A 20,089-nucleotide genomic window follows, 5' to 3' on the forward strand; every position below is an offset into this window, starting at 1 on the left:
GGATAAAGTATTTTTTTAAAAATATGCATTCTTATTTAATATAGTATGTTATTATGCCTTATACTATTTGATAAGCTGTGTTTAAATTCTAAGCTAAACAAATTCTATTTCCAGAGTAAGCAAAACTACCACTGTGAAGACTATATTTTCAAGAAGGGTTAAATATCACCAAGTTACAAGTGTATTTTATTCCTAGTGCATAGAACTATTAACTACGATGAGACAGTACACTGGGAGAGATTTACAAGAATAAATCCAGAAACCATGAACTTAAACAATCCCTTTAATATAACAAACATATCAAACTTTCAAATATAAACTGGAACCAACTAGCTCAATACAACAAATAAACTCAAAACAACTTTCCAAAAAGGTCTTATGCAAAACAGTGCACATTTATTTGAGGTATTGTATCCATGAAAACAACAGAACAAACCAAACTATCTACATTTAAAAAGATTTTTTACTTAGCGAGGCAAAAGAAGTTAGATGGTACATAAGGAGTAAACCAATGTAAAGAGTGTAAAAACAAAGACTGCTAATACCAGCCAACCCAAAACTGAAATATCTCAATATATTAAAGAAAAATAAACCAGAGGCATGCAAAATATTGTTTGTTAAAATACACTCAAATCCATGTGGCTAAAGTGAAAGTCACAAGCTAGTGAGGTGGATTTAGAAATGCAATGTTTCTTTCTTTATTTTCCTTAGACTGATTGTCATTCAGTTTTCCACTGATAAAAAGCTTACAGCCTTATTCAACCCACTGGGAACTGAATGTTTAAAACTCCAAACAGGTGCTGAAAGGAGGTTTAAGTAACTGTTTTTATGATCTAGAGTGATATACAACCTCACTCAAATGCTACAAGCAATGGTGATCTGTTACCATTATGGGAGGAAAAAGCTGGGAAAACAGGTTGTTCCAGGTGGAGTTGGAAGATTTTTAAGCTTCTCCTCATGAGAGCAGTGACAAACTCCATGGTAAACCAGGTAAGCCACTTAACATTTTATTTGCAACACAGAACATTTTGGCAACCAGTACATTAGAGGACTCTGAATAGTGACCTGCAATGCACGTGCTTCTCAGAAAAATCAAGTTTTGTTTCAGGTATGCGTCAGGAACATCAACAGCAGAAGACTTTTCTCCTTCAAGCAACTGTAGCGATGCCATCCGTCTTTGATGCACTTACAGCTCTTTCTTATCTTCTGCTTTATTTAAATTTTGCTGAAAAGAGACAGATTAAAAATAATTTAAGTTTGGCAAGATCAGAAACCTCTGACTCCAGCCACGGCATTTTGCCCATTTGCAGTCCCACCTGACTTGCTCACCACACACCTCTCTGAGCTGCAGTCCCACACTCCCCCACAGAACACCTGAGCTGCTGCTGCCAGCAGTCCAGGCTGTGCAGCCCAGCTCTGCTCCCTTTGGTGGTACAGCTGAGCTGTGCAGCAAACTCAGCAGGAAACATTTTCTACTGTCAACTCATTCATCCTTGGGAGCTGCATCTACTGTGTGCTCAGCACCTTCTGTTCTTTCCACTCCAAGGTAAACAGAAGATGGAAAGGATGTGTGTTTTAGACCACAAGTCTGCTAGAACTGCAGCAGGACTACTATGGCTCATCACACAGGGAAGCACAACAAGGACAGGCCATGCATGGTGGTCTTGAACTGAACACAGAGATCAGTTGAGCAATCTCTGTAGAAATACAGGGTGAGGCTGAGAATGAGTAAGTGGTTTCACAGAGTACAGGAAGAAAAGATTATAACCAGGTCAAAACCACCTTTTTAAAATTAATACAGGATGGAACAACTCTTCTTGAAAAGCAAGTCACCATAATTTTAATGATCATTTATTTTCTACCAAGACTACTAGTTGTAAATAGGGTATCTTTCATTTTTACTGAATTTTGCTCACGACAGATGTTGGGTATGGAGCATATGAACACCTGTCAGACTCCCAGTTCTACCACAAATACTGACTGCATATCTTATGGGTGTTATAGCCATACACATAAACTCAATCAAACAGCTAAATGAAATTTTGATTAATATGGATTGGTTTTTTTTTTTTAATTATTTTGTGCTTCAGTTTGAATTTTATAGTAGCCTGCTTTTAGCCTAGGCTGTTTGTTGTTTTTTTTTTATCCTTGTGTATCAACAGTATTGCAACATTTATAATCCAGGATTGCAAAAGCATGTTTTAAGAGCACACAAAATAAAATTACTTTTATAAATTGTGCATATATTCCCCTGCCACACACATATACCCCAACACCTCCTATAATTTTCCTAAAGTATTTCAGTTTGATCACACCTGCAAAACTATCTGAATCTTATTTTCCAAGTAACAGTAAAATTGAAGCTAATGATAACCTGAGCTTTGTCAATCAAAGTGCAAAAAAGAAAACGCTAATAACTTTGCAAAACAGAATTCAACTATTTTGCAGAAGTTTAAGGAATGCTGCCAGTTGTAACTTTATGCTGTCCTGAAGACTTTGGTAAATTCTCTTGCACAATAAATACCAAAACCCAGAATTTTGCTGGTACAATTTCAAAACACAGTGCTTGTACGGTGATCCAGAGCCACCTACCTGAAGCTGTTCATATTCTTTCATCAGATTATCATATTCTTTTCTAAGGCCTTCAGACTGCCTTTTAACTGCAGCCACTTCATTTTTTGCCCTCTGGAAAGCTGTAAAATACCAGAATTGGTGTTTTAATTATTATTTGTATTCCTGCAGTTTCTCAGAGCCCTGGATTTGCATTAGGGCTCCACTGCAGTAGAAAGTTCCTCCTCTAAAAAAGCTTAGAATTGAACACAGCATCACAGCTGGGCACGGGAAGAGACGCTGAGGACAGGGAGCAGAAGGAGAATGGTCAATGTTCAGAAAGATCAGCACGAGGAACAGGAAGGGCCTGTAAGAGAGGCAGGGGTGAGACCAATAAACTCCTGAAAGAGGTGACTCATTAGTGATGACTACAGTGTTCTGTCACATTGCAGGAGACAGCTCTGGAAAAACAAAACTCTGCAACTTCAAAATCAAAACTGTCAGACCTCTTAAAAAGAGGAGGGACCTCAAACACTGGGCAAGATTTTCACACAGCAAATGAGATAATCTACAAAACATTGTAAGGAGGAAGATGATACATGATTACAGGAGCACAGACCTCACCTCTTCACCCTGTTCTGAATTTCACCATGCATGAGTTAATTGCTTAGCAGCATTGGCTTATGGATGAAAACGCAGAAATGGTGGTGGGTGGATAAACAAGGATTTTAACACGAACAAAAAGTAATTATTGCACTACTCCATCTCAACACAAACTGAGAGCACATCTATGGTGCAGTACCAAACAGCCCAGGACTCCGTAGGGGCTGTTTTACAATGCAGGACAAAACAGCACAAAGTGTAATAAAGGCATTAGTCCTAAGCTCTTACATAAGGTCATTTAGACATTTTCATATTCCTCTGCTATAGGTATCTCAGGGATCATTATATTTCTCTGATGCAGCAGCACAGGCATAGTCTAAATCTTGATCTATTCATGTGAAAACAAAGAAATGTTGTTAATGATCTAGTAAGACTGCCTCACATGGCCACTTAAACCCCAACAACCAAATCTGATGGTACAAATAAAAAAGAAGATTTGCGAATTTCCTTGTTTCAAATGTGTGAATTTATCCCTTGACTGTGAACTGCCTGAGAGAGACTCTTCTTTCCCAGAAATCTCCACTGCACTCAAGAATTGCAGCACCTCTAAAAGCCTGTTCTGAAAAGATGAGGAGCTTGATGTGGTTTCTGTTAAGGGCTGAGTTAGAAGCAGTCTGGTATGAACCAGATTTCTCTTTGGTGCTAGTTCCTGAAACATCAGGAAATGATATCTGACCACTCTCCTACATGCAAGAGGGAGAACTCCCTCACCCGCAATTTCTGTTATTTTTTAAATAATTAATTTGAATGTACAGATGAAAAAAACCCTCTCATTTCAGAATTCTGCAAGTGGTTTTCCTGTAACAGGACTTTTACCTACCCTGAAATGCTGATTCACTGGAATCAATAAGACTTCTGTCTATTGATTCCAACATGGTTAAAAACTCACAATTTCCCTTTAAATCCTTTCTTTCGTTTCCATACTCTTACACAATTTTCCTTCATCCTTCAAGTAATTCTTGACAGCATCAAGGTTTTAGTATTTGGAATAACTTTGATTTCCCCACACGTGACAAGTCAAATCCCACTGCATTTACTCTCTCTCTGATCTTGATACTGTTTAAAATATTCAATAGTAAAATTTGGATATCAATAAAATAAACTTCTGACAATTTGATAAACTTCTGAATTTTAAGTTGTAGAAAAAAACCCAAACCCTATGCTATTTCACTTCTCCAAGAATCTGATAATTAGAAAGATAAATCTTGCTTTTGTTTGAACATTCTTGTAACATAGTATAGTAAAAATTAATATCTCACTTCTGAAGAAGTTGCAACTCAATGTTATTGATCTAATACTATTTAGTTATTTGTAAGTAGCAGCACAGTACTTGAGTTGCAACTAAAAACTACTTTATCTTTAAAACATGAACAAAATATCTAAAAGTATCTACAAATCAAGAAAGCAAACAAGCTACTGCATTGTTTTAATGTTTTGACCAAAACAGCTGTATGACAAATACCTCACCTAACCCTAGGAGAAGAAAAAGAACAGATTGTCCTTTCCACCTGTGTTGGCTATGGACAAAAACCCCAAAACATCAACAAACCACCAAATGCAGACTCATTCCTGTTGGGGCCACACAATTAACAGGAGCATCACGTCTTTGAGAGCATGAATTCCTCATTGCACCCATTTCCTTGGTGCCTTGTGAAGCACCAGAGCTCCTCCGCGGCTGCACGAGCACTGCAGCGCAGCAGAGTTCCTCAGGTACACTGTGGTCATATGGATCCTATCATACAAATACGGATCCAGCAGCAAACAGGAGATCCTTTGTGTGCACAGGACACTCAGTTATTATTTCTGGCTTCCATCTGGCTTGTTACTTTGCCTCACAGGAGCACAGCAGCTGGACTGGCAGCAAGCAAGCCCCCACAGCTGACACCTCCCACCAAGTCAATGCATGAGCAGGCAGGAGGGGGGGATGCTGCTTCTGCATTAATGCACCCATTGAGAGGAATAATCAGTCAGTTCCAAACACAGAATCCAGCCTCAGTACTATATGAGAGGTAGGCTATCCTTTTCCATTCCTTGTCCTTCCAAGAAAAATCAACAAACTATTCCTACGGCAGTGTTTCAATGGAAGAGATTTGTGGGCCACTTTATCCCTTTACACTTATGTGTGACTTAAGGTCCATAAACTAATGTAACATGTATGGTCTGGGAAAAGTAGAGAACATGTCCTTTCACCACATTCTCCGAATCCTGTTCCAGGAGAGACAGTTTACTTCAGATTGCTCTGAATTCTAAGGATGAGGGCTAAAACTGCTCTGAGGAGCTACATTGCCACAGCCCAGTAGCTGTAGCATTTCTATGATCTCCTCATTTCAACAACGATGGAGAACCTAACGCTAAAACCAAAACCAAACAGCAACAGAAACAACTAATAATTCTTTGGGCAGCTCCTTGCACAACTAGTAGTCCTGGTCTGACTAAACCACTTGATTTACAGTGCTTGCTACTAAGGAAACAATTTGGAACTTACATTAGCATTGCTCACAATACAAGCCTACAACCCAAATGATTTGGACTAGCTGAAGAACAAAAAAGAGCCCTCTCTTAAAAGAGTTTTCAAGTTAAAAAAGAGCTATTCACATTTAAGAATTTAGGCACTGACGGCTCAAGAGATTTGCCAACAAACATGCTGTAAGGCTGGGAACACAACTCCAGTCAAGTAACTCCATACTAATTCTGAATTCTCTTCTTAAGATATAATGGTCAGAATTTAAAATGAGAAGGCAGGGCCAAAAAATTTACAGATTTGCTTCAAGTACCTTTTGCAACCTCAAATGAAATTTTGTTACCAAAGGGATATTACAGCATCATCAGACGGCATAAACAGCCTCATATAATAAACCCATGCTTGCTGTATGCAGCCATCTCCTCCAATCAACAAATGCGAGTATCAATTCTTACTGCACGTGACACTGCAATGCCTCCCATCCTTGCTTATCTCACAGTTTTGTAAAAAGCAAGGTTAAGTTAAGACAGACCTTGTTCCTCAACTTCCCTCTGCCACTGGCTAAATAACAAGACTGTGGCCAACTCTTTAAACTTGTTTTAAAAACTGGAGTGCATCAGTGAAGCTCAGTGCAGTTTTCATATGTGGCCCTAGCCTACCCAGCAACCAAGGCCAAACTGAACTCTCCCTTGCAGCACTTTTATGAAATGTATTCCCAATGTCTGTACTTTTTAACACATTTGGAACACATAGTAATTTTCACATTTAAATGAGAGCTGTACACCTGTACGTGCACACTTTCTAGAATAGCCAATAGTTAGAAGTGATTTCAAAACCAGCCCTCCACACAAATTGTTGCTCTCTTCCTGCCTCCTACAACACTATGCAGCCATGAAACAAAGAACACTTGTGCCAGTCTCTACACAAAACAAATCTCTTTAAAGGACGCATGGAAGTTCCACTAGAATTTCCTCCTGCCCCACCATACATCTATGACAACAATATACAAACAGAGTACTTTCAGAAAAAGTTGGACTGAAGTTCAAAAGCACCTAAATGACTTTGATGAGCCAGTACATATTTCATGAAGCCCTGTTCCTGTCCCAGCACAAAGACCACTGAAAGACAAAGGGCTTTATGAAACTGCTCTCAGGTCTAACCTCATGCCCAGTTGCAGGTAATTTGTTTTGTTGTGGTTTTTTGACTAGTTTTCCAAACCATCAAAATGAAACAATACCATGGCATGTTTTCTTTCCCCAGAAAATTGCTACTGGTCCGAGGCCAGTAGCCATACTGAGAACCTTTAATTACCTGAATCAATATTTTGTTAGAATTATGTTTAATGTGCAGCAGGAGAAACATTCCCACATCTGTACTGGGTATTGCTACAAGTATGTACATTTATTTCTAGATATCAACAAGACATTTTCATAACATATGTGTATCAATAAAACACCATCTCAGAAGGTTTCTAACCAGTCATGTTATTACATGTCTAGGTATGCTAAAAATGGATTTAGGCTCTCAAAGTGCTCACCCCACTGCTGGGTGCCTATAAAGCCCTGACAACAATATGTGGGTCTGCAATAGAGTAGAGAGGAACTAGCCTTCCTTGCTTCATTTCCAAAATAAATAAAAAAAAAGCATCAAGTGTAATAGAAAAGCCTGAAAAGAAAGCAAATTTGGTCAAAACCCTTAAAATTAATTTCCAACCTTTCCTCAGGTTTTACACATTTAATTTCACTGCTCAGTCTTGTATTTTGATTCTTCCTCCCCACCTGTTCAAAGCATGGGAATAAGGTCTTCTTAACTTAGGATTTCACTGTTTCACTTTCTTCAAGCGAGAAAAAAAAAGTACTCTCTGTTTTCTGTAAAAGGTAGAAAGTTGCAGAACTAGAGATGAGTCTCCTGAAAGTCTGCAATAATCTGTCTACACTATAATTTTAGTCAGAATTTCAGAAAGATGAGACATTAAGTATTTCCTCTGCCAGTCACAAATACTGATTCAAAACTCTACAGGAAATTTTCGTGACCTTTGAAGTCACAGCACTAATCTGATACTAAACTGTTTTCTTAAATGTGAAGTAGGTGTACATTTAGGACTCTTGCTGGCTGCCACTATACTGACTTAAACCACTGTTCAGCTCATGGCCTACTCTAAAATAATGTATTACCAAGCATCAGCAGCTTAGTAAGTGTCCCAAACCAGAGCAATGGATATTTGAAACTGCTTTTGAGAACAGAAAGATTTTCCTTTCAAGCAGCAAAAAACTGCCCAAACACAAACCCCCAACCAACCAAGAACAAAATCCAAATTTATGACTCTTACTAATACTGTAGCTGAAAAACAAACAATAAGAAAACCTCAAAAAGCAAAACCAGCAAAGTTTTCATTTTTATACTAGTTTTGTACTGTTTCATTATTAGGTGACACCCTTTACACTCTTCACCTCTCCCCCTGCAATTTCATGGATTGGACTTTACGGACACAAAGAAAAAGTTACTTTAGTCATGTCAGCTCAGTAGCATGAAACAAATTGCTCAGAAGAGGCAAAACAAACTTTCCAATCTCAGCTTTCATTTTGTGAAATGCACTGCTCACACAGTGAACATGACAGTCAACATTCGCCTACCCAGCTGCAGGAATTTCAAAAAAACCCAGTAAATTTCATTCACATGCTCTAACACACTATAGAAAGCTGCATCTACAGATGTGGTTATTTGTATCCAGTACAAAGGTTTCTGGCTATTAATTTGTTCAAAATAACATTTAAGAAAGCTTACGAAAAGGTAAGACAGATGTAGCTCAACACCACTTAGCTGCCCATGGTAATTCCCATACCACCCATGGATTTTTTGGGAATGAGCAGGGTGGTATCAGGAGAAGGGCTATAAATATTTTCCTATTCACTCCTCAGAAATACCCTCTCTACAACTTTTGCTCTAACAAAAGACTCAAGCATGCCTCGATGTATACATCTCTTGGATGGACAACATCCCGTGGGGGGAATGAAGCTGAAGCAGCATGAGGTAAATCTATTTATTCCTTAGCTTTCTCTAGCATTCCTGACTGAAAAGCTTACATTATATTAGTGTTACATACCACCAGTTAGTTTAAATACAACATAAGCATTTAAATTTTCCATTGATCCTGTCACTTCAAAGGCACTTTCCGCCCCTCTCTTCAAGAAAACAGCAGGAGAGAGGAAAATCCACCAACAGACATGCCTGAGAATGTGAACTAATGAGACTCCAAATTTAAAGATTCTTGTTGCTTCAAGCCCAGCTGAAAACAGCTGGTGTACATTTCTTACTTGAATTCCCAGTGGACAGTGAAAAAGGATTCATGAAATATTTCTGAAAAATTTTTTCTTACAGTGTTGTAGCAGTGTCAGGCAATATGAAAGGGGGGCTATGTTTTCACAACATACTATCTCGTACCATGAAAATTTGTATTTTTGTTACAGTCCGAACATCTGATTAATGTTTACAGGATCGCAGGCAGTGTTATCTTAAAACACTGATTTCAGATGAGCAGGTGTTCACAGGCATCACACACCTTGAGATCCCAGTAAGACAGAACCAAACAGGTAAAATCTGCTTCTATCTCCATTTGGGCTGCCTATAAAGCAGTTTTGACAACCTAAACCTTAAACACGGAAGCTGCTAACAAAAGTATTATGTTACAAATTGTATGGTATGTTTCCTTGTAAACAAAGAAAATATTAGAAAAAGCTAACATCTTAACACCTCAGCTGCAGAACCTATATAAATTTAGAATATTAGTCAAGGACTTTTCTGCTGTCTGACAGAAATCCTATGGTACTAAAGAATCTCAACCACAATACCTCCCCATTTATACAGGGAGAGTGGCTGCTATCTATGACATGAATGATCAAACTGATGCCTATAAACAACCTGCAAATGAGTCCATACCTCACGTCATTGATGAAGACAAGACCCTGGTCAACACCATTTAAATATATCAGTCCATCTTGTAAATAATTACAGCTTAAACAAGGTGCTCTAATTACACCTTACATATTTTCATAATGAACACATTTACTAAAATGTTGGGATGGCAATGACATGTTTTGTCAGTTCCTAGTCAAATGTACAGAAACTCCATGCCAAGTGCTCTGGAAACAGATGAAGTTAGTTCATGCTATGTCTAGAATATTTTTTGACATTCAGTGTTAAAATCATCTTTTTCTTATTTGCAAAGAAGTCCTAACTAATACTCACCATGTGATGTCTTCTGTAGCTCTGCTTTCAAATGTTCAACTTCCTCCTTCAACTTTTTCTCACTTGCATCTGTTGACTCTTTCTTTTTACCATTTCCTTTTCCACTTAAAGCCTATTAAAAATCACAGTTGCTACAATTAATTTTATTTTCATTAGTCTGATATTAATGTAAAATATCCATGTCAGCCCTGATCCTTCGAAGTATTAGGTTTTATCAAATGCCAACCTGATACAGGCAGATAGTCATTGTAGAAAAGAAACCTCCCAAATTAAAAAAAAGGAAATAAGCTCAGTGTTCTAGGTAATGAATGGTTAGCTCCTGTGTAAGAGTACTTTGCATGTCTCTATCAAGTGTACAACTTCCATTTAGATTATAAAATGGATTTTTCAGAAGATACTGGGACTGTCAGTAAGAAAACACTGCATGTTTACACGCATCTGGTTCTAATTCTCTCCTTGTAGGTTTGCAGATACTTCAATCTTCAGAATAGTTCCAATATCCAGATTAGTTTTCCAGTGAAATTCAAGACAAAAACTAGGAAAGAATCCAGGAAGGGCCATGTAAACACTTGACACAAGGGCAATATATTCCCTGTACTCCAAAAATGTTAGCACTACTATACTTCTGCATCCTCTTAAGGTGTAAGATTAGACCTCATAGTAAGATTCTTTTCTCATAAAGCTTCTACTATCTAACCACACATCTCTGCAATAGCAAAAAAAAAAGTCCTAAATGCTTAATGGGAAAAAGAAAAGTAAAACAACTGAGACAAACAGTTGTTAGGTGAACTAGCAATATCAGAGCATACCAGGCACAGGCAGGAGCAAAGGGGAAAGATTATTTTAGGAAAAAGAAAAAGAACTGTTTATAAAGACTGATAAACAATCCAAGGAAAAGAGCTGAAAAAAATTTCCAGAACCTATTTAATCAAAGAGCTGAGAGGAAATGTAACTGCTGGTAAAAAAAACCACAGCCAACTGTCTTCTTTGCTTTGTGCTCAACTCTTTCTATTAGTACACAAATAACTATTTCTGTAAACTTTTAAGTCCTGTGTTCCATGGAACCTCTGAACAGGTGACAGTGCAGACCTTGCACACCAGAGTAAACTCACAGTATTTATATTTGCAGCCAGTGCCTTATGTGCAATTGCTCTCACTTCTCTCTAATGGTGGAATGAAACACACTTGTAAATAAACACAAATGCAGGGGCCAAGCCACAGAGAAGCCTAAACCATAGGGTGGCTATGAAGTATTCCAACCCTGAACACTTCCCATGTCCATCACAACAGAGATCCAGCCACAGCACGTTGCCTGTACTTGTGGCTACCTGTGTTTTTGCAAACCATGCAATCAAACATACAAATAAAACGAGATAGGACTACAGTTTCCAATTTCTGGCTATTATTTACAAGCGGGTAAGAGAATGTGTTGCTAAGTGAATGTGAAAGCAGAACAAAAAAGAGGACTTTTGGCAAAATCCCAATAGGACAGAGAAGAAAAAAAAAACAAAAACAACAACCAACATACCCGTAGGCAGTAAGGAGACAAATTCCATGGCTGAGGGAAGAATTTGGATCGTTTTGACAAAATACCAAATACTCAAATTTTGGAATCATTTTATACTTGGGAAACACTTAACAGAGACTAGTGATCCTTGCCTTACAACACATCTCAAACAACTGGATTTTTTGTATCCTCTAGTACCTTTTGTCCAGAGTCTTTGTACGAAGATTTATTACAAAAAAAAATGACAGTGCCAGTAACCATAGACACTGCTTTAGACAAACTGGAAGGAAACCTGTACACATCCACAGGGAATTTAGTTTTGACAAAGTGGTGAACTCTAAAAGCCTTCCTATGTCTACATGTCTGAACTCAGCTTAGGTTTCAGTCTCTTCAAACAAAAGTCAAACTAAACAGCTACAAGAAAAGATTTCTTACATTTATCTTAATTATCTTTGGTGCCTTTCCTTCATGAATAGTTATGCATTGAACCACAGTCTAAGCATTCTTTGCATAAAAATAACATCTCTTCAGTCTGTTGGTGGTTTTTTTAAGTAAGAAATTTTTGGTAGTATTCTTAATATTACAAGTGTCCTACTAAGAAAGGGAAGTATTCTGAAATTGGCTGACCAACCATAAAAGATAGAAGAATACAAAATACATTAAATAGAAAAGATTAATTTTACAAGTTAGAAAATACATTCAGGACTGGAGAAAATCCTATTAAGAAGAAACAGTCAGCATGAAAACAGTTATATAGTAGGCCTTTTCATCTGGACTGCTACAGTCTTGGCCTAAACAGGCATTTGTTAGTGATTAAAGGAATAAAATTAGTGTCTCCCTCTATTTTGTAATGACTAAATTCAGAGACATAGCTTAAGAATCTATTACTACTTTGATGAAATTTGTACTGGAAAGACAGAACTTCATTTATTTGGTTTACTTCTATTTCCTTTGTTAATAAGATGCCACTATAATTTCTTTTCAGTATTCTGAATTACACACTGTAAAAATATTTTTCGTATTTTTTCAACCAGAAGGAACAAACATTCCGTAGCAAACCATCCTCAGAGTACCTTGTACTAACTACTTGCTGTAAACAAAGTTACTGAAGAAGCTCAAAGATACCTCCTGCAGCTTTTCATTCTCGGCCATGTATTTTTTGGCTGCTTCAGTAGCATCATTTACTTGTGTTTCCAGAGCTGCATGAGATGTCATCTCTTTTGCCAACTGAGTAAGAAGGGTAACAGTACGTCTCAATACACTGGTGAAGAAAAACAGTGAACAGAACTGTAATTTACAGCACAAATAACAAAAAACCCAAACCACAAGCGAAAACCAAAACAACAAAAATAAAACCAAACAGAAAATCCAACAAACCAAAACAAGCCCTTTTCTCTCTTGGCAGTAGATGTAAAAACAAAACCAGAAGAGGGCTGTTTAAGCACCTTAAGGAAAACATCCAGGCTCATTGATTACAAATAATAGTAACAGGAGAGACTGAAAATATCTTCATCCACTGACATTCTGATTTTTACTTAATATGCAATCTCCCTCCTTGTAAATACCCACAGCCATAAAGGGTCAGAGACCTGATTGCTTCAAGGCTGTTTAAACACATGACACAGTACTTTTAACACTGATTGATCTCCAAACACAAGAGCCAAACAAGTTATGGTAATGAGTATAGTGAAACCAAAAAAAAATCACACAACCTCATAAACAGCCTTGCAAGAATAAAATTAGCAGTATGAACATAATAATCTTCAATATCTTTAACTGTCAATACAGTTAAATCAGAACATATATGGATGCCAGCATTGATATGGCACCTCAGTTCTAAGCAAATACCTCCCTTGATTCTTTGCATCACTATTTTCACTATTCATCCTGAAGTCTTTCAAATGTTGCTGAATCAAGGCAACACAACGCTGAATTAAATTAATGCTTATAATGTAACTATGCAGCTGCTCTTCAAAGAAATTTGAAAATCCAAGTAATTGGCTTTTGCATAATTGGAAGAGTATTAACAGACCTTTTCAAGTTAAGCCTCCCTCCACCCCCTTGCTTTTTCATTGAAAGGTCCTTTTCTTACTTTTTTGGGGGTTAATAACAAAGTTAAGGTCTCCATGTCACTACTTTTCCACAGATTAGCAAATTTTCTATTACTTATTAACTTACAGATGCAGTAGTCATTAAAATATCGTAACTAAAAGAGAATCACAGAATCATATAGGTTGAAAGAGGCTTCCATCTCATGGAAAGCAGGACAGGTTGAGCAAATTCCTCAGAGGCTTGTCCAGTTGAGCTCCTACAATCTTCAGTTATGGGAGATTCCACCATCCTTCAGGGAGCTTGTTCCAGTGTTTAACTGCTCTTGACAGCAGCAGTACTTTTCTATCACAAGTCAGAACATCTCAGGTTCCTGTTACCTCTTGTCATTCCTTTTTGCATCCACTGAGATGAACTGGTAGGATTTTCCCTTCAAAGTTTTCTCTGGCTGAAAGGAAAGATCCTTCATCATCTCCTCATAGGTCATGTATTTCAGCCTCCAACTTTCTCTGTGCCCCACTGCAGTACTCCAGTATTTTGGGCAATTAAAACTGGACTTAAGTCCTGCAGCTGCAGCACCACATGTGTTAGAGCAGAATAACCACTTTCCTTGACCTAACTACATCTTTGCCATCACAGCTCAATACACAATTGGCTCTGTACCAGGATTCCCAGGTTTTTTCTTGCAAAACTGCTTCCTACCCACACACACAGCTAGTCCCCAGCCTGGATGCTGTACACGATTATCCATTAAAATGCCACACTTTGCATTTGTCTTTGTTGAGCTTCATGAGATTTTTGTCAGCAGATTCCTTCAACCTCTCTGGCTCCCTCCGAGAAGCAGCACTGCTCTCCAAGATGTCAACCACTCTGATTCGGTACCTTGAGCAGCTTGCTGAGAGCACATTCAATCCTATCATCCACGTTGCTAATAAAGACATTAAACAATTTTGAGCCCAGTACTGATCCCTGAGGAGCACCAGCTGAAATTCATGTTATTATCCTTTGGGCCCAAAGGTCCAGGGAATTTTCAGCAGCTTTTTTCTCCATTTCTCCTGCCTATGTATCCTATGTATCTCCACAGTCAGGCTATCAGGATACTAAAAGACATTATGTCAAAGGCCTTGCACAAGAGATATTCTGCTCTTTATCCACACAGTCATTCATCTCACTGCAGAAGGCAACAAGGATGTTCAGGCATCATCTTCCCCAAGTAAATCTGTGACAGCTGTTCCAAGTCATCATGTCCTTCATGTCTCCGAAGATGTCTTTGAGTAAGATTTGATTCATAACCTTTCCAGGGAGGCCAGTCTCTAGTTTCTTACCTCCTGTTTTTTGTCCTTCTTGAAGACAGGTGCAATGTTTCCCTTCTTGCAGTCACCAGGATTCTCCCCAGAAGAGTGATCTTTCAAACTAAGCCTTGCAATGACACTGGCCAACTCCCTCTGCCATCCTAGGATGCCACAGACTTTTATATGCCCAGCTGGCCTATGCCAGTTGCATCTTCCACTGCTGGGGGTGATGTTAAATACCCTGCTGACTCTCCAAGACGGCGCCAGTGAGGGGCGGGCTCATGATTCCTTGAGATTTTCTTTAGTTTTCAGCCTTTCTTACCCCTCTCTGGTTCAGCATGGGCTAACAGAGGACCAGGTCAGATTAGCAGACAGGTGTCTTTGTCCTACCCAGGGGACAGTGTCCAGGGTCTACAACCCTCCTCTTTCCTGTGCAGTTTGCAGATGAGGGGCTCAGCTTGCCCCAGTACCCCTCCTGACAGGTCATTTTCTTCACCTGCACCCAATGCTCTGCAATCACTGAACCCCACAACTGCTGTTGTCTTGCCAGAAGTGACAAGCTCCCAGCTCCTTCATTTTAGCAATCTCCATACACCATTCTTGTGGTATTCTTCTATTGGCTGATGTGCTAAAATGAACCAAAATTGACATAAAGAATGAGCTAGGGGCATCCAATTACCCACTCACACTAGACAGGGTCTCAAGTTGGTTGGGTGATGCTATAGCAGTACAGCAGGATAAGGCAACCCAAGGCACACTTGCCCCTCCCTTCTCTGACAGACATAATGTCTGTTCCATGGATAAGCAAAACAGCTCTACTAAGAAAAGTCCTTTGATCTACTGACTACTGGAGGAGTGCTCATTTCTCCTACATCTTGGTGAAAGGCCAGCAGCTCAAAAAAGCCTCAAGCATACCTCCTCAAGAGCAGAGCTTTTATACAAAATAATCTACTGGGGTCACTTGACAACTTTTCTTCCTTGGAAGCTGAATGTAAGTAGGATCCTGAGAGAACAGCTTCCAAATCTTGTGTAGGAAACAATCCAGCTATTCCTCTTGGAGCAGAGATTAAAAACATATTTGTGCATATTTACTTAACCTTTCTGTAAGAAGACAAAGAACTTGATGCGTTCCTATCACTGTTGAGCAAGGCTACCGCCATATTGTTTTTTCCAAAGCTTTTCTGCTCAAGCTTCGAATTCCTTTTTCCTTGACACTATTTTATGCTTAATGGTCTGCTAAAATTGCCATACATCACTCTAAGGGGAAGAAGTTTGGCATGAGTCTGTGATTTTCTTTTTCTGTGCTCCTCTTGAGTATTGAGGCAATGTCAAGCAGTTCACTGAAGGAACTCCTAAGAGGACCAACACTCCTTGTCCAGCCACCACAAAAATATACAAATAGGAAACCATCAGACTAACAGGTCTGTTTCTGTTTGTTCACATTATCTGTGTCCAGTGACTTCATGTGCCCCAGCCCAACTGATAAGATCTGCAGGTTGTTGTGGCTACTCATTCACAGGCAGTCTTGGTTGCTACAGGTATGCAACAGAACTGTCCTCTCCTTCACCCTGTTTTAGTAGCTATACTTAAACATCCTGAAAGAGGTACCAGACTTAAGATCATAACACCATAGCAGGCAAGTTGCCACAAAGTGTTTGATCTGAAATACAATTGAATCTTTCCTTGAAAGCTGGAATATTATCCTACAGTTCTTAACTTCAAGAGCTGAAGTGGCTCAGGTCAGGCTCAAGCTTTGCTTCTTAACACAGCAATGACACCACCTTGCCAAATAACAATATTATTTAACAGCACTTTAGGTTTTGAGGGTTCTTTTATTCCAGTTTTCCATGTGCAAAACAAAGGGTGTAAGTTTAAGGAAGGAAACAAGTGAGTATTCCCCAAAGAAGCTTCTGCAAAATACATTTTTTCTAAAGCATTCAAAACGTTTCTCTCCATGTGCTGCTCACACATCCTTCTAACCTTTAAACAGTTGTAAAGTATTATTTTCCCTGATCTTATTTGCCTTGTAGCCAACTTGGTCACAATTAATTCTTGAATCTCCTGAAATTGCCCTTCTGATCTTTACAATTATTTCGTGCAATAGTTCCTGTAATAAACATACTATGTAAACATTAGAAAAATGTTATACTTACAGCCAAAGAAATAAGGAAAAACCTGAGAGATACAGGTTTCTTTGTGACCGAAAGAGTTTCATCTGAATATGATCAAAGGCACTGCTGTTGACATTTGCAACCTTTTCATTCACATGAACAGATGAGTATTTCCTGACTTCTCTAACAGCATCTGCAAACAAAAACAGTCTGTTCTTACATCTGTGGGTGTGCATGTGTGCTAAATCAGACTTTAGTAGCAGAAATATGTACTTTGACTTTCTGCTCAGCAAACAGTAATAGGACAAACAGTGACATTAGTTATATCATCCATACATTTTAAAGATTGGTCTTGATAAATCCTGAAGTGCTCTAGCACATTCCCAGAAATATGACAAACCCTGGCCTAAAATATGCTTGAAGAGGTATTTCAAATACTTGTACCCAGCCATCAGGGATCAGCCCAAAGCAACTCACTCTACAGATGTTACCAAAGACCCTACGGTGCTAAAATGTCACTGCTGACAATGGAGGTAAAATTCCCCAGCAGACAAGTAGTGAGAAAAGAGAAAGAGAAGTGAAAAGAAGTAGTATGTTCTCAAGTATTTGCTTCACACAGAGTTATTTTTTCAGATTCACATATTTTAGTTATGACAGAAAGGTCTACTTCATGCTTCAATCATAGAGGGAGAAAATTGTTTAACATCCATCAAAATAGGAAGACTGTAGTAACACAGCAGTAGTAAAATCAGTAGTAACTACTAACTGTAACAAGATCATAAAAAGAATGGAGGAGGAAAGCTACAACTCAGCTGTCTTCCATCTGCCTTTCAGCAAACACCTTCCAAAGGACAAAATAATTAATTAGGACTTACATCACATAACCCCAAATGTAACCCAGTTAAGAGTTTATATTACAATCTTTAATGTAAGGTCATCAGACATTCCTACAACCAATACAGCACCTTAAATCTCCTCCTGCACATCAACAAAATACACATTTCATGAGAGAAATATTGCAGAATATTTTGGCCAGATGTTATTAAATTGCTGCTGCATTTGTAGGCATTTTGCAGGCAAAGTCAACTGCAAAGAAAAGCACATGTGAGTATCATAACTTATGACTGTCTCTCTCATATGCCTAAGTTATTTAGATGGTAAAAAACCCTGAAATGAAGCTTCAAACAATGCATGTCCCTGTGATATAGGAAGAATAGGCCTGCAGTAACCTATCCCTTCATGCTATGGGGCGGGTATCTCATCACTGCTTCCCTTCAGCCCTATTCTCTCTTTCCACAAAATCAATGACCATCACCAACTCAAAAACAAACTTTGGTTAAAGTCTTCAACAGCAGTTCAACACAGTAAATGAAATACATTAGTTCTCAATCTTCAACCATTTACTGAAGGCTTACCTGTAAGAATACTAAACATGATCTTAAAAAATAATAGAACAGTCTACTTGCATTTCTGGTACTTAAATATTAAGAATATAGTACTGTAGCCTAGTCTGACATTGTTATATATGTAAGTGCCTCTGTACATTTCCCTCAGGAGAAACTAAAACCATGCATTTTTTCTTTCTATTTCAAGTAGCCTGGAATTAAGTAGCATGTATATTCTAAGGCACTGGAAACATTTATCCATGGAGAACTACTGAATATCCTTGAAATGCAGGAGAACTGCTTTCATCACTGAAATACAGGAGATGCTTACCACACAGCCGTCAGGACAGACATTAAAAGAAATCAGTCAGGCATATGCTAACCATTAAAGCTTTGCTCTTACTTCACAGACCTTAGGATCTACCCAAACACAGCCAGCAGCTGTTTTGTATCTGTGCTGAGCAAAAGTATTTAAACAGCCCAGTGCTTCGACATATTCTGGTCTCATATTTCAACAGCAACCAAAAGAAAGAGTGCCATCTGCTGCATGAGGTGCAGCTCAGCCAAATTCTGTTGTCAAACAAGTTCATTAACCTGTCTGAGAAAGGGAAACCAAACAGCAGCCTAGACTAAGCTCAATTTTTCCTTCTCATTCACTCAGCATATTACAATTACATTTGGATTCCCAATGAGGATTCCCTCTCCTCTTTCATTCCATTGTCTAACTTTTCAATCAATTAGCTGACTTACACTAGGCTTGAATCCTTTCCATTAGTTTACTTGATATAAACTCAATGTACCATGTTCCTTTTACCCATTTGTTAAGAAATTATCTAACACTTACCAAAAAACAAGACGATCAACAGAACTATTATTGTAAGGAACATTTTGTTCCAAAATACTGCCATTTTGCTCCATAGAGGAAACATAAAAATCTTCTGCCATCTGTAAAACAGAACTGTGTTACTCAAAAATAATTAAGCACTAAAAGAAGAGCATTACAACCCCACAGAAGAGAGCCTTGTTATTGATAAGAGATTTGTATAAGGTCTCTGAACAGCTGCTTTAATTGCAATATAATTTTGGTATATGTTAACTTCTCCAGTAATCTAACTTCTCTTTTTTTCTTGTGAATACAGGCAAGAACAGTTGGTTCAACTTGCAGATTTTTTGCATGATAGCAGGTACTCTGCAGATGTGTTTATTTTAGCTTATACTTTGGCTAGCACTATGTTGTATTCAGCCCTGACTATAACAAGGGATAGGGTAAAGACTATAAAACCCATTCCATTATTTTTATTTTTACCCACTAGTACCTCTTGTTGCCAAATAAAATTAAAAACTTCCAGAAATTCTCTACCATCCTTCTTCAGAAGGCTTATCTTCTACAAAGATGAGTCTGCATAACTCTGAAGTACCAGGACTGTTACTACATTTTAACATGTAATGGCAAAAAAAAAAAAAGACAAGTATTGTGTTCATATTTTATGGGTTAAAACCTCTTTCCCAAGCATAAGCTTTCCGGCTATAGAAGCGACTTCTGGTGAGGCCAATGGTGGTATAGACAGGTTTTTTTTTTAAAGATTAGTTTTCTATTTGATATTGCTGCATGAAGGGCTCTGGCAGAAGTCACACTTGCAGCACAAAGAAAGAACATCTGATGTGCTCAGATGAATTGCAACAAGTGATAACAGAGCATCTACTGTCCTCTGCTGCAGGTTACAACCAGTGCTACTGCACAAATGAAATAATACCCAGTCATGCCACAGGGATGTAACACAGACATACCACTCACCATCTGATTACATGAGGTAAAAATTTCCTAC

The 20,089-nt window shown here is 38.3% G+C and overlaps 1 protein-coding gene across 1 annotated transcript in view; it reads right to left on the reverse strand.

The window, feature by feature from the left end:
- Positions 1 to 265: 265 nt before the first annotated feature.
- The window catches only part of DUS4L (dihydrouridine synthase 4 like), a 37,760-nt gene continuing 17,936 nt past the window's right edge, over positions 266 to 20,089 (reverse strand). The window contains exons 9-14 of the mRNA XM_063396875.1: positions 19,108 to 19,208; positions 16,921 to 17,071; positions 12,552 to 12,687; positions 9,920 to 10,031; positions 2,593 to 2,693; positions 266 to 1,225 (exon numbers count right to left, since the gene is read on the reverse strand). Of these exons, the coding sequence (XP_063252945.1) occupies positions 1,187 to 1,225; positions 2,593 to 2,693; positions 9,920 to 10,031; positions 12,552 to 12,687; positions 16,921 to 17,071; positions 19,108 to 19,208 (640 nt within the window). The 3' untranslated portion in view covers positions 266 to 1,186. The remainder of the gene's footprint in view (positions 1,226 to 2,592; positions 2,694 to 9,919; positions 10,032 to 12,551; positions 12,688 to 16,920; positions 17,072 to 19,107; positions 19,209 to 20,089) is intronic.

This window comes from Prinia subflava, chromosome 4 (genome assembly GCF_021018805.1).
Source record: "Prinia subflava isolate CZ2003 ecotype Zambia chromosome 4, Cam_Psub_1.2, whole genome shotgun sequence".
In the NCBI taxonomy this organism is placed as follows: Eukaryota; Metazoa; Chordata; class Aves; order Passeriformes; family Cisticolidae; genus Prinia; species Prinia subflava.